Source organism: Rhipicephalus sanguineus, chromosome 6 (assembly GCF_013339695.2).
Source record: "Rhipicephalus sanguineus isolate Rsan-2018 chromosome 6, BIME_Rsan_1.4, whole genome shotgun sequence".
In the NCBI taxonomy this organism is placed as follows: Eukaryota; Metazoa; Arthropoda; class Arachnida; order Ixodida; family Ixodidae; genus Rhipicephalus; species Rhipicephalus sanguineus.
In genome coordinates this window covers 31,672,975-31,688,400 of record NC_051181.1, presented here as the reverse complement: position 1 = coordinate 31,688,400, position 15,426 = coordinate 31,672,975, and the positions used below count along the sequence as shown (strand labels likewise).

Sequence of the window (15,426 nt, the reverse complement as noted above, 5' to 3'; positions counted from 1 at the left end):
CGGTCAAAAAGAAAGGCAACCTAACGAATGCATGATCGAACTATATTCAAAGCTAAAAAGCACCAATAAAGCTAAGAAGCCCAATTCTAAAAACAGCATTTTTTCCTCCAATCACTCGTTGACCGGAACAGCCATGCAACGGCAAACGAGAATTTATATCGATATATCGTGAACCAATCGGGGAAATGCGCCCCGGGCCGACTGGAACTAATAAGGCGAGCATATGCGGCTCCTTCGGTCTCTGTGCATCAGTTTCAAGGTGCATGCGATGTGTTGGCACCGGTGAGTAGGTCGGAAGTGTCTCTTCAGGTTTCACGTGCGCGAGCCGCACGCGATCAAGTATCAACTTTCACCTGGCCGCCCGGCTCCCTCGCCTCTGAAAAAAAGCCAGCATATATTCTTAGTTCCGTATTTAGGCACACCTTTTCTTGTGCCCCAGTAAGTAATTATCCTAGCAGGTAATTATCTTATCGACGCCGTCGATAAAGCCACACACCTCGCGTTGTTGGAGTCAATTTGCAATGAGAGGTGGTGCGCATGTTACAACACATGGGCATATGATGTCATAGAGTTAATGTACTGACTCAGTCAGTATATTAACTCTATGTATGATGTTAACAAGAAATATTGTGAATTTTTTCAGCACTGTATATGGTAGATAAACGCCGCAGGATTATCGCTACCGATAACAGCGGCCCCTCGGGCATTAGTTAACAAAATTGTGGTAGATCTGTGTCAAAATTTTTCTAATTATTTTCTGATGCTTTTATTAAAAGCAGTTTTTATCTTTTTTAATATATTTAATTAGGTGCTCATTAAATATTTGTTACTGATGATGATGGTTGTTTTCTTTTTGTTTTAACAGTGCCATCTCTCGATCGTATGCATTAGTTTACAACGCCACCGCTACTCTTGTTTTCGTTTTCTGTGAAAGTTTTGTTGTGTTGCGTGTGCTCCGATGCAGCCAATGCAGCATCGCGACGGTTTTCACGCCGCGTCTGCTGGGCCGGAGGCAAGCGCTGCACCGCGCAAAACCCGCTCGTTGTCCTGAGTGCAATCAAATGCGGTTCCCTTCGATTGCGCGAAGACGACCACTGGCAGGCTGGTTATCGCGCACTGCTGACGAGGTGAGCGTGCGAGGAGAGCTTCAGAAGCGGTGCGTGACATGTGCCGGTAGTTCGGCCTCAGCTCGGCAGGTTCCCGCGATGTTAATCGTCGAGCAGCGGTTGTTGCACCGCCCGATTACTGGAAAAGCGAAAACGTGTTTCCTAATGAACGGTACTCACTTTATGACGGCATTTGCGAGATACGACTGCTCTTTCATAAGAGGCCCTTTGAGGTCAATTAGTAAGCATTCTTTTTCGGAGAAACTACATCACTTACGCGGAGCAGCATGCTGTCAAATGTGATATTATCGTGTCTGAGGAAAACAAAAGCGGAGGACATTCATCCGATTTGTCAGAACTTTGTGAAAGGGAGAACTGCAAATCCCGCGTTTGTCAGCATGGTTACCGGTGACATTTCTGTTGTGTTGGCATGCAGGAGTTAAGTTTTGGACACATTTAGCGATTGCCGAATTATTTTTAGACTGTATGAGATCGCATTTCTTACCTGGCTTTATGCTTTTCAACTGGCGCACATACTAGCATGGGGGTATTATGTTTATCCCCACTATCCCAGGGTTGTCTAAGCAGCACGACATTCAACAGCCCTAGGCACTTTAATGTGGTTATTTTGTTACATAGTCCGTTGAAAATGCGCAAGAACAATGCAGTTGAAATAAACATCATCGTCGTTAGGCAAAGATACTTTGCAGCTGCACAAAGGCCACATGGCACATCTTTCATATCCCAGCCTGGCTGTCAGCGACATTACGTACGAGACACTCATTGACTGAATGCACCACTTTGGGCAGCCCAGGAGAATGATAATTGAAGAGGACCATGGTCACTCCCTGACTCGCACATCGCTTTCTGCCATGGTGTCGTTAGTTTCATTCCTTTTTCAGGCACCAGAGAAAAAAAAAAAAGGAATCGCTGAGGTTTACAATACTCCATAATGTGAAGTTAGATCGCAGTGGCAGACATAGTACTTCCACTGGTCGCATCCAAACTGCGCCAATGCACTAAGTTCTGCCAACTGCACCTTGCAAAGGTTGAATGGGTGAAGGTGCAAGGAGGTGGCACTTGCAAGAGTGGAAAGGGTTGAAAATACCTTACTGGGAGGCCATAGCAATGCAAGTGTCCCACACTGGAGTGTACTAGAACTGTGCCTGCACTGTGCATTTGAGCTGCTCACTGCATTCACCTTATTTAATTCTCCCCTGTGCTGAATGTATGCTAGGTTACAACATACGACGTGAAACCCACGAACGGGAGTGTTACAGCTGCACTTAAAAAAATTCTGCGGTTTCATGTGCCAAAACTATGCTGTAATTATGAGACACGCTATAGGGGGGAGGACTCTGGACAAATTTTGACCACCTGGGGTTCTTTAGCCTAAATCACAGTACACGGGTGTTCTTACATTATGAGCAGAAAACAGCACTAAGAGACGGGACGAAAGGAGGAACACAGACGACTGAACTTTTGTCCTGCTGGGAAATCTTGTCGATGCTTATGGTATGCAGCTGGACCCAGAGAAAATTTCTGCTCTCTTGTCTTTTCCCGTACCCCAGCCAGCCAGAAACATCCGGAGTTTTGTGGGAACTTTATGGTTACATCGGACAGTTCATGACCTCTTCACAAATTGCTGTCCAACCCTTTGGAGAAAGACACGCGTCCTGCAGGGGCCCACCGAAACTGTTGCTTTTTTGCCACCTCATCACTATTCCAACCCTGCCACCTACACTGGCCCTCTTTGACCCGCTTGTACTAGATGCCAGTGGTCACAAGATCGGAGCTGTTTTACTTCAACATGAATGGGACTACATTATAGTAGACTCTTGTGAAACGGAACCTGAAGAGACGAGGAAAATATGCTCTGTTTAACAGGAGTTCCATTTACTGGGAGGTCAACAGGGTCGCAGAATTCAGGTACGAGACCAATAATATTAGAGGCAGTTGTTCCATTTAAACAGCAATTTCGGTTAAGAGATTTCCGTTTACTGAGAGTCTGCTGTATTTCCTATGTCAGGTGCCTCCTCATAGCCATGGAGCTTAACTACTCGATTACAGAGTGCGAATGCCTTGCTCTCATCTGGCCACTTTCTGAATTCTGCCCGTATGTATATGGAACGCACTTCTCTGAAGTCACAGACCATCGTGCACTCTGCAGGCTTTCAACCCTCAAGGACACTACCGGCTAGCCCTGTTTCTGCAGCTACAAGAATCTACCTGTGCAGCGATGTACAAGTTGGTTCACCTGAACGACTTTTCTAAGTAATCATGGAATGATCTCAGTATCTGAATTTATGGCCCCACGAATTGATTACTGTGAAATTTTTCGAACCTGTCAAGAAGGAGCAGAGTTACAGGGATTTGTCGTGTGCTTTATCTCTTCTCTCGTGACGAGTGTGCTGGAAGCTACACAGATGGGGCTAATAAGGGGGAAAGAAGCTACATCGGTGCGTGTCATGACCTTGAGCGCGTCATGGAACTTGATCGCTCTCCTCCAACGTAATTCTGGTGCACGTCTGATCTGATTCTGGTTTATGTCACCTATCAGATGGCAGATTTTCCTGCTGTATGATGGCCCTCACGAGTGAATGAATGTGAGCCTCTCTATGAAGAGAGGGCACTTGAGAAAGTGGCAACTTTGCACTCTGCTTGTGTACTTTGCTCTGCTTGTGTTTCCTTGCTGTGCACGACTGCAAGATTTGGCTGAGCTATTCACAGCAGCGTCTGCTTTCTTCCATATGTGCTTTAAGGTACAGACTGTCACTTTATCACGTAGGTGAATTGCTACCCCGACATTGACACTAACGTTCGCATCTTCTTCATTTTTGAACTGCTGCACATTGCCAACGAGCAATGCCGTAATGCCTCCTTGCACACCGTCGCTGACTGCCTTGCTTTCCCTCGTCTTGTGACAGTCTTTTGCAGCCTTCAAGTGAGATGTTTTTTGCTCATGCACTGACATTCGGGAAAGATTTCTTTTATACGTATGCATCACGGTCACATGCCGGTGTCTCTTGCACAGCTCGATCCATTGCTTTAAGAAACCAAGGCCTTGCATGTCTTCGTGACAGAGGCCTACACAATAATGTTGGCTGTGCCACATACAGAGACTCCCAGTAAATGGAAATCTCTTAAACAGAACTGCTGCTTAAATAGAACAACTGCATTTGATATGATTGGTTTCGTACCTGAATACTGCACCTCTGTTCATATCTCAGTAAACGGAACTCCTGTTAAATGGAACATATTTTCCTGGTCTCTTCAGATTCTGTTTAATGAGAGCTGATGTGTTCGCTTTCATTTTATTGCTCGACTGCTTTCACTCAGCAGCATGTTCAGTGAATGAATTCCTCGTGTGGATTTAGTGTTTTTCATTTTTCTGACAACTTTGCTCTCTCTCAGCACTGATGATGACAACTAAAGCAAGTAGCAATGGCTGCCATATTGTGGGCAAAGGTGTTTCACTTGTTTTCATTTCCAGGTGACCCTGCCAAGACATGGATTATGACTTCAAAGTCAAGACCGCTAGTGTGCGTGCAAAGGTGGAGGACATTTTTGAGTTCGAGGGCTGCAAAGTGGGCCGAGGCACATATGGACACGTTTACAAGGCTCGTCGCAAGGACGGGTACGTTTGCTTACCAGATCATTTCGTGCAGTTTGTTCACGGTGGCTTTGGATTAGGTGCTAAAAGCAGGCTTGCACAGTGATAAGGCATTGAGTAGAGTGACTTGGTGCCAGTTATGTGGCCATTTTGTCAGGTTCAGTTTATACAGTGGTGTGCAAATAGTTGAAATTTCTGATTCAAATTGAATGATTGCTCCTATTTGATTTGACATTTTGCTATTCAAGGTTCAAGGTGTAGAAGCACTTACTGGAGTCTCGAGGGAAACGTCCCTTTGAGTTCTGAATGATTCCATTACACTCTGTTGTGTAAAAACAGCACTTCCTGTCGCACATAAGGCAACTGGCTTCTGCTTAATAATTGAAAGTCATTCATTCACCCTTTCAGATGTGACCTATGCAGAACTGTCTGTAAAGGCATCAAATTTACGCAACATTATTTCAGGGTACGCTATGTTCTAATGCAACAAAAATAATGTCATAGTACTAGGTGTGTGCATATTCGAGCACTTCGAATATTCGAACGAATGTTACAGTATTCGAATTCACTTCGATTCAAATTTAAATTATTGGAAATTTCGAAGTATTCGAAATGGAACAAAGAGGTGTATATTAGTCCGCATGTAACACCTCTGTAAAGGTGGTTTCGCTGCAGTGGAGGGGTGCTCTACCATGAATACACCTTTCCACGGGAAATCCGCACAGCCGCGAAGCCCTCCTTTAAGGTTAAATGGACTTAAACATCGATTCATAATTTTTTAAGTTTAAAAGCTTTTTATACTAACTTATATGCTCTAAGTGAAGTAAATTTTAAAACGTAACATATTTAGAGGTTATCACGAGCATTCTACCGAAAGTAAGTTCCTGCTACTATTCAAAGTTGCTTCCATTTTCTTTGAACCAAAAAGGTTCAAAGAAAGGTGACATTTGCACATGCCTTGTTTCAATTTAAAAAAAAAATATTGTGCTGGTTAGTGGGGTCATGACAAATATGCTCATTTTTCTTTCTAATATGTGATATATACTATTCGAATTTGATTTGAAATTATTAAACCGAATCACTATTCGCTTCGAATTCACTTTGAGCCTAAAATTTACTATGCGTACAAACCTACATAATGCATTGATTTATGTTTTTTATAGTCATTGATCTTAATTAAACTGTAGTTAATTATCTATTTATCCCAAAGTCATTCATGTTCTGTTTTTGCACATATAGAATAAAATCTCAGGCTAGAAATGTAGTGCAATTTTGTTTTTGGTTATGTTCATTTGTAGCAAAGAAAAATTATGCTTTTGACGTGGCTGATGGAAAGGGGCTTGTCGAACATGTTAGTGCCTTCAGCAAAGTTATCATATGCAGCAGTACACTGCAAGATAAAGTTAAATGAAGACGCATTTACTATACAGGAGGTTTTCACCCAAACATCGATGCATCTTGCACTTAGCCATAGCCACTAGTCGAGACAACTAGTGAAAACACGTCTACACAAATGCGTGTCAAAAGGTTAAGAATGACTGGCATATATTATTCACCTCGTCTCACAATGTTTGCATTTCTTCAATTCAGGACCTTCCGTACATTTCTCTCTTGCAGGAAGCATAACATAGAGGTGACTTGTTTCGGAACTCCATCAGTGTTTCAATTAAGCTCTATCACAGTCTTTTCTCAGTTGTGATAATAAATCACAAAGCTTTCTTGAAGGCCTTCTGCCAGCCAAACACTCTGTAATTGTTGGTCTGAAAGACTAAAGAGAGCATAATCAAAATTGTCACTTTGGGCTTGCCAACATTTGCCATGCATATCGTATGGGTGCATTTTTGCGGCGTTTTCATCGAAAAGCTTTTTGCTGTATGACGACAGTCAGCATTGCTGGCGCTGAATGTTATTGTTAAGATGGAAGCTCGAAGTGCAAGTACGCTTACGATGTGTGTACTGCTGCAGTGAAATTACTTTATTCGAATTATCACTTTTATTGAAGCATGATTTGGTCGCAGCGCAAATTTGTGCATTTTTAAATAGATTACTTGAATTATGCGGGCAGTGGGCTCCGCTTACTATTACAATAGCAATTATATGGACATTTTCGGCAGATTTTGGCCGTCGCCGTCATGTCCTGTATATGTATATGCATGTATATACATAACAAAGGCACGAAGAAAAATAAATCGGGAGAAAAAAATCTGAAGCACCCGACCGGGGTCTCAAACTAGCAACCCCTCATTCCGCAGCACGCCATGTTAAACAACTCTACCACGTGCCATGCATGTGCCGGCACAGTAACGGTGAGCTATTTATATGCACCATTTACCGCTGGTGGTACTCAGATCTCGGAGGAGCTTGAGCGTGTTCTCTATCACGCAACACTTCTACATTTTCTTTCAATTTGAAAACTGCCCTTGAGATGCGCACGAAAAAGTGGCCCCTTTCTGTGTCCACTTGCGATGTGGAAAAAAAAAAACACCCGCCGGGCACACCTTACGTCAGATGCCACCGCATGACCAGAGACGAAGAGAGTGCACTGCACGCACCGCAGTTTAAAAGACAAAGAAATATGTAAGAGCGTCGGGTTCTGCATAGTCGACAATTGCAGTGTGCTGCTCAAACGCAAAGACGTAACAACTGTGACAGTTGTTAGTTTACGCTTGTCCTATGTATACCTGTGCATTCTTTTCGAGCGTACTTCTTTGTGCTTCAGCGGCACGCTGCAAGTTTTGAGCTGCTTGTTGTTCTTTGTGTGACGTTCCAATTTCTTGCTATTGCATTCTTTGCTTCGCCCTTGTGGTGAAACTGACTTTTTATGAAGAGCAAACCACCAAATGGGAGGTATTTTCAGGCACGATGAGCTGTGGCATTGACCGGTGCCTCTCTGCCTCAACAATGATGGAGATGGTGGTGTGCCAGTTGAAGCCTTTTCCAATAATTTTTTTCAGACACAACACCAATAAATGGCATTCTGACGGCACTGCGGCCTTGACGGCTTCATGAAATATAGTGTTTGGTGTGTAGCATTTGAGATTGCCAAATCGTGCAGTTGCCCAAACTCTGAGGTTATGCGCTGCCCTGGAGTTGTGTGCTTGCATCCAACCAGACAAGATCTGTGCCCCACTATCATTGTTCTGCTGCTTGGATGTTCCACAGTTGTCGCCGCAACCGCATAGTTGCACGGCATGTCTTACCGAGACTTTCCGCTCATTTGCTTCTCGCAGTTCTGGCAATTGTCTTTGTTCTCGTACTTGGGAAGGTTGGGGAGAAAAATTTTGGAATTGTGCATTTCTCTTGGTACTTCGGTGAAGAAAATTTATCCCTAGCCGACTTTGTCTTGTGGTAGTGCCTGTACCGAGGTAGTTGTTGTGCTAGTGCAGGCGTGTGGCTGCATGATATTGTCATGTTCTTGTGATTGTGGATAACGTGACTGTTTGAAGTGTTAGTTACAATAAGTAACTGAGCAAGGGAAAGTAACATAAAAAATGATAGTGGCGAGTATTGTTGTCTCTCATTGAAATCTTATGTGTTGGCCCTTTATATGCGAGTCATAGCACATTCCGACACGATTGCTGAGGCTGACATGCGTTCCAGGACATGCTCTACTATTCATGTTGTGCACACGATGCGATTAGAACAATTGAAAACATTCTAGAAGCCTCTGATACACTCAGGTGTGGCTTGTGCCGAGTGAGAACACGTGACGCTTGTAGGTACTGTGACGGGTGTAGCCGGTCACGCTGAAAATGAAGAACAAGTTAATCGGTATAGGCACTTCAGGCCTGTTCAGCTTTACCAGTCTACTTTGTGTTTTTTGTAATACAAGTGAGTTATGATTGCCACTACTTTCACTTGAAAACAATATTTGGTAGTCGTTTACAATGTTAATATTTTGGTCTTTTGAGTTGAGGCTTTCCAGCAGACCTGCGAGGTGAGAAGAAATGGCATATCAAAGTCTTATTACGTGCAAGCATAAACCAAGCCTGATGGTAGGCTGTGCTATAGGTTGGATGATTGTTTTCCTTGCTGCATACCCTGGTCATCCACGACTTAGCCTCTCATCTTTCTTTGTTACTGAGTTTTCATTCCATAGGTCTTAGCTTTCGAGGGTAGCTCTCATTCGCAAGTTTCCGGATCTTGTTCAATGAGAGGAAAGCACAGGTCACTAACCGTAGTCAAAAGGGACCGTACTCTAGGATAGTCATCAGTGCTACGGAGCCTGTGAGAGCCCATTATCTACAGATGGGTGAAAGTGAAAGAGAAAAAAGTTTCACTAAAAAAAAAACGTTTTTTTAATCTTCTGGTCATGGTCACTCTGTTATTACAGGAGTGACAGTAGGGATTATGCACTGAAGCAAATTGAAGGCACGGGAATTTCCATGTCAGCCTGCAGAGAGATTGCGGTAAGTTTTGCCTCTGTTCTTCCGAATGCTGCTTATTGTTTTGATATGCTGTGTTGCTTTGTATGCTTCATATGCAATGTTGTTTTTGTGTGTAACTAGAACAAAAAATGACAACATATCAGGAGTGATCGGAGCCATAACTAGACAGATTTTTAAGCAGCAATAGAAGTTGCAGGTAAAGCGTCGAGGGAAGAAGTAAGCAAGCTCACCTGAACTGCAAACGAGTGGATAAAAAAAAAAAAAGCTAACGAAGGGGGGATGGAAAGAAATGTGAACAGTGCGGCGCACTGTTTTCATCACACTCGGACCTTGGTGGCAATAAAAACATGCTAGAATGGTCCTTGATTGTATCATGGATGACTCTGGTGGCTTTTTATTACCATTCAGGCTGAAACCACTTGAAAAGAAATGTGAAACAGCAGAGAATGTAGATGCGACACTGTTCGCGTTTGTTTCCATCCCCACTGTACATGTGAATGTTTCTATACAGCACAAGTCGATATGCTGCCCCAAGTCATATTTATGGAAACTTCTGATTATTCACATTTTGAGTTTGAATACTCGAGAGCCTACTGTACTAGTTGAGCATTCGATGGCTGGGGGAGGTGGTATGAATGCATGTTTTCATGAACTGCATGGTTAGACTGGGCCCAAGGAAAGAAGAGGGACAGGTCATTGTAAACATGGAAGTGCTTTTAAATAGCGTTAAACCAGTGACATCTAGCTTTTAAATGAAAAAGGTAAGGCTAATATGAAAATATATACAATACGAAATACATGTGGATATTGGCACGTGTTTTACTACTGAGCTACACATTTTGAAACTCTTCTTTATTTGTGTGCTGTCTTGCAATGCAGTTTGTCAAAATGTTTGTGTACTCTTGGTTGACACTGCTTCTTGTATTTGTTGCAGTTGCTGCGGGAGCTGAAGCACACTAATGTCATTAGTCTACAGCGAGTGTTCCTCTCGCACAACGACCGAAAAGTCTACCTCCTTTTTGACTTTGCGGAGCATGATCTATGGGTGAGCTATGTTGATAGCCGTTGTGTGTGTTTACCACTTGACAGTATTCAGGCAAGTCCGATGTGATCCCAACTAATCCTCGGGAGGAGCACCCATGAAGGCTTGCTTTAAGCCCTGTCATGGATCTGTGTACTTTGTACTTACATTTTGGTTCTTGCACACTGTTCACAGTGGAGACGAAATAGAGTCCAGTGCATTTCAAAATGCAACATTGATGTACTGCACAGTTTTCAACTCAGCCAATTATACCTTGACTGTGTTTTGGCACAAGTGACCTGCAATTTTGTTGCTAACTCCTAAATTTCACATTGAGAAGCAATTTTGAGCCTGGAAATGAAAGCCGCTTGCAAACAAACTGCACTTTGAATGTTCTTGTCCCAAATTTTACGTAATAGATGCATCCAAATCACATGCTGACTTTCCCTATAAAGCATTTAGGCCATCTTCTTCTAATCTGACATTCTCCATTGACAAAAGCATTGGGACATATTACTATGTATTAAAAGTATTATTTACAACAGAGGCCTATGCACTAATGGCAGTGATGTAGGGTATTAAACGATCAAATCTTGAAAAAGCCATGTTTACAGACTTGTCAAGCGTAGTCAAATCATCACTTTGTCTACAAAAGAGGAGAAGCCCTGGAGTCACTCAGTTTTAGTCAATTCGATTCCATATTTATACATCCCAACACATGGTGATACTATGGGTGCTTGTCGACCAGGGCTGCTACACCTAGGAGTTCTCCTGTAGCTGTGCTTGACTAAGATTTGAAGGTATTCCCTCACAGGAATCGGGAGCTGTTGGCAATTTATATGGGACAGGTAACCCTTATTGTGTTCCATGTTGTTAAATGGAAATGAGGAAATCAGCGACAAAGGGACGACATACTGACAGAGTAGGCCTTCTATATAAAGTAGCACACTTTCTTTGCCGCCGGCTGGTGGTGAGTACCGTATTTACTCACATAATGATCGCACTCGCGTAATGATCGCACCCCTAAATTTTGTCGTCAAAATTCGATTTTTTTTCCCCGCGTAATGATCGCACCCCGAACTTGCTGCAGCGATATGTCGTGTGCCAAGTCTAGCTGATGATCATCATGTTTACCATCTGTCGAACGTTACGTAAGTGGCTCTTCAAGACTCACCAAGTGAACTGCATGCACCAAACAGATTCCTAATTTTTGCCCACCCTTGGCGGAAGCATGCGGTATTAGGATAGCAGTAAAGACAAATGCCGTAGTTTTCACCACATGCCCGCCATGTGTTTCTACGTCTGTGGCAGCTGAACACGCCCATCTCTGTTTCTGTCCTTTAAACATGGCTATGCTGTTGCCGCAAATTTACCAATTTAAACGAAATAATTCATTATTTCGACAGAAGAAACTGTTTTGGCCCGCATGACGCACTCACGACCTCCATGACTTACGAGAAAAAAGGCGTTCGCTTAGCTCCGCCAGCCGCCATGTTTGCTTTGATCACGTGGTTTTGATATCCCGCAGTGTTAAGGCCCAACCGCATGCACGCGATTTTCGAGCGACGGAGACGAGTGACAGGGATTTGCTGTCGTGGAGGGCCATCCATCGCCGTCGCTTGTCGCGTCGCAGGTTTTTGGGAAACCAAAAAAATCGCTTGTCGCCCGGAAGTGAGTGTGACGATTTTCGGCAACATGGCAGCATCACCGATCCTCGCTTCGGTTGCAATTTGCTCTTGATGCTTCCAATTGGCGCGTATTTCAACAAGGAATGCAAGTTATAGACTACCTTCTTTACGGCCCCATCTCACGCGGAGAGCGAGGCAGCGGCCGTATTTTGTCGTTAATTTTGATCGACGGTTCGTTTTGATGTTTCGGTGGTAGCTTGATGCATTTGTGGTAGCTTGCTGCAATGTCAACATCGTCGTCGTGTGAGGTAGCCCTTCTCCTTGTGAAGCAGCGATGTGAGGCGCTGCGGCTTTTCTTAAACGTTTCATGACAGCAAGAGGAAACGTTGTCGAGATGTGCCTCGTGGGCTTGTTTGAGTGCCGGTTCACGATGGGGCGATACGCGAGTTTCACTGCCGTGTTTAAGTTGAAGGCGGTTGATTGCGCGCTTGAGCACGGCAACCGCGCTGCCGGCAGGCATTTCGGTGTCGACGAAATCAGAATTAGGTATTGGAAAAATCAGCGTGAGAAGCTCATGGCTACCACCAGCACGCGCCGGGCTTTCCGCGAAACCAAAACTGGCAAGAGCAAAACTGTTGCCAACAGCTTCAAGAAGACAGGCGTATCTAACGCGCTCGACAGAACGGAAGATAACCTTCTGTGCGACTGTGATGACACTGCCGGTTCCGACAGGGAATCGAGCGGCGACGGCACTGACGCCAGTGACGCTTCAAACTCTGAATGAAAGTTAGGGGGTCAGTGAATAAAAAAAATAAAGGGCAATATGCAATGCATGTAGTTCCTGCGTAATGTGTGCATTTATTACAAAGACTCTACTTTTATTTTTGGTTATGTTCATGATAGCTATCGTAAGAATTCCGATATGCGACTTGTTCGCGTTTTCGGTGCTCAAAATATTTCGCGGAAAATTTACCCCGCGTAATGATCGCACCCCGAAATTTGCGTCAATTTTAAAAAAAAAAAGTGCGATCATTATGCGAGTAAATACGGTAGTAGTAGTAAATCTGATGGGAGCCACACTGCACATGTTGCTCAAATGGAAACTGGAAAAGGGAATTGATCGAGAGGCCTTTTTCTTTTTGTTAGACACAACCACAGGAAGCCGAGGATAGCACAGTGGTGGTTATTTGTAGTTTTTAGTCGTAAGCGTAGCAGTTATGGGATAAAGGGGAACACAAGTGGATGAAAAACAACTTGACACTACTGGGGACCAATCTCTCAACCTTCACATTTGAGTGGTGCTGGCTAACACTCTCAGGAGTTCACATACGTAAATACTCAAGAAAGTTGATGAAATAATGGCTGCTGGCATAGCACCACTGATATTACATTGCACATGTAATGCGAAGGTTGCAAGCCTACTGGTTGAAGGTTGTTTTTTTTTTTTTGTTCGCCTTCATTCCCTTTATCTGAATTAGCGTGCTTCAGTTAAAACTACAAATAATTCCCCCTACACCATCCTTGGACTTTTTATATGTTGGATTTATGCAAATGACATTTAGAAGTTCATTGGCAACATCATTTTTTTTTACCATACTATCAGTGCATCCAACTTCAGCCAGCAATGTTCCTCGGAAATGACACACTTTATTACAATGAATCAATCTTAAGTTTTGAATATGAGGTTGAATTACTACATCCATGCAATCCATAGCACATTCTTTCAGGAGGCTGCGGTTCTGCTTTTGTGGAAGCCACGCCTCCTGGGCCTTACATTCAGGTGCTAGGTGGCAGTGCTACTAGCACCAGCGAGTTTTATATCACATTATAGCAACACACAGTTTATTGTTATAACACGTCGCACTTGTTATTCTCATCAGTACGATTGTTATATATTGACACGCCTACTTGTTTACCAGATTTCACAGTCTAAACTCGTGTGTTATCACACATTGCAGGCCATGCCTGAATGTATGGGTAGTGTCTCGAATGTTTCTGAATATCCTACACAAATTGCCTGTGTTGCATGCATAGTCAAGTATACTCTGAAATTTACGCAAGCACCAGCTAAAATGCAGGAATGCACAATGACACACGTATAAAAGTTGACGCATTTCATCGAAGATCAGATTATTGATGACTGGTGACCTTGCTTGTTGCTATTGTTCTGTGAGTGTCATTTGCTTTACCGGGCACAGGTTCACCCATTAAAGAGTTCAGTCTTTACAGGTTTAGTTGCTGCATTCTTCACGGTCACAATCACCTGACAATATATTAGGACTCTATTTAGGCCACTATGCAGCCACACTATATCATCCAGTTGCTGAACACACTGTCAGATACCTCATATAATTTCTTGGCGTTCTTTGGCCATCACTGGCTCTTGCGCCATAAATACCTATGAATCATCGTCATAGACATTTCTTTCTATCTGTATTTTTTGACATTGAAAAGCTCACTGTACTATGTGGTGCATTGGCAATTTACAAGATTTTTCTGCAGTGGATGTCTTCAGTAACACGTTAAAAATTATTGGTAAAATTTTTGTAAGAGGGCACATTTGCGTCATTCGACATATGTGGTGTTGTTGAGAACTGGATGTACATTTATGTGACGTGTCTATAAATGAGAGACAATTGAGAGGCCATATCAGATGCACATTGCTATGACACCGCACCAGGTACTTGCAGTGTGAAAGAGGATTGTATGCTATCTAATGAGGATGTAAGCGTCGTCAGCTTGTCCAAATATCTAAATTGGGAAGACAATTAACGTGAAGGTTTGGGCAAGTTGGTACAGTAGAACCCCGCTGATACGTTTTTGAAGGGACCGTAGGAAATAAACGTAAGAGACGGGAAACGTAAGAGCCAAAAAACAGGAAAAACGGCAAAATATTTAGTGGTACAGAATTTTATTTCAATTCTTACGAGCAGCACGAAAATTGGCGCGCTCAGCCGTGATCTAGTCGATGGATAGAAACGCGGAGCTTAGGACGGCCTTATCCACAGAAATGTAATCAACGTATGTGATTTTTTTAACACCAACAGCTGTAGGCATGAAAGAACTAAGCACACGCAATCACGACCGGCGCGGCGAGTCCGACCGCGAACCACACGCACGACCATGCGAGCTCCAACCAGCTCGAACTCCTCCCGTTCTCCGACAAATAACGATGATAAACTGCATAAGAATGGAAACTTGAGCGAGTTGGTATGCGTTCATCTTTGTGGAACAGCGCTCACGAGACGACGACGAAGAAAGAAGGCACAGGACAGGCGCTGACTCGCAACTAAAGTTTATTAGGAAAGACACGCATATATATAGGTGATGTGCAACAACAAAACAACAACTAAAAAACACCAAAAGCGAAAAAGACCCAAACAAGTCTCAGGCAACCGTACACTCACCGAGTGGCACACGGTTTAAAAAACGTGGCCAAAAGATATGGCGTTGACGTAGTTTTCTCATCTCCTCATAAGCTGGTGTCCATTTGCGCAAAGGTACAGCAAAGCATTGACAGGCAGAGGAACGACAGGGAAAGTGTTCCTGGCAACTGTGCAATTAACCACACCTACCACTATACAGATTGCAAGGAGGCCATAGTGTACCAAATACCGTTATCATGCGGAAAAACTTACATTGGCCAAAGCGGAAGATGCGTTAACGTTCG

General features: G+C 43.5%; 1 protein-coding gene across 2 annotated transcripts in view; it reads left to right on the top strand.

Annotated features, from left to right (window-relative positions):
* The first annotated feature begins 902 nt into the window (after window positions 1-902).
* LOC119395676 (cyclin-dependent kinase 8) overlaps window positions 903-15,426 on the top strand; it is a 133,284-nt gene continuing 118,760 nt past the window's right edge. For both annotated transcript variants that reach the window (XM_037662670.2, XM_037662667.2), the window contains exons 1-4: window positions 903-1,127; window positions 4,600-4,743; window positions 9,053-9,128; window positions 10,042-10,152. In XM_037662670.2, coding sequence (XP_037518598.1) covers window positions 4,616-4,743; window positions 9,053-9,128; window positions 10,042-10,152 — 315 coding nt within the window. In that variant the 5' untranslated portion in view covers window positions 903-1,127; window positions 4,600-4,615. The remainder of the gene's footprint in view (window positions 1,128-4,599; window positions 4,744-9,052; window positions 9,129-10,041; window positions 10,153-15,426) is intronic.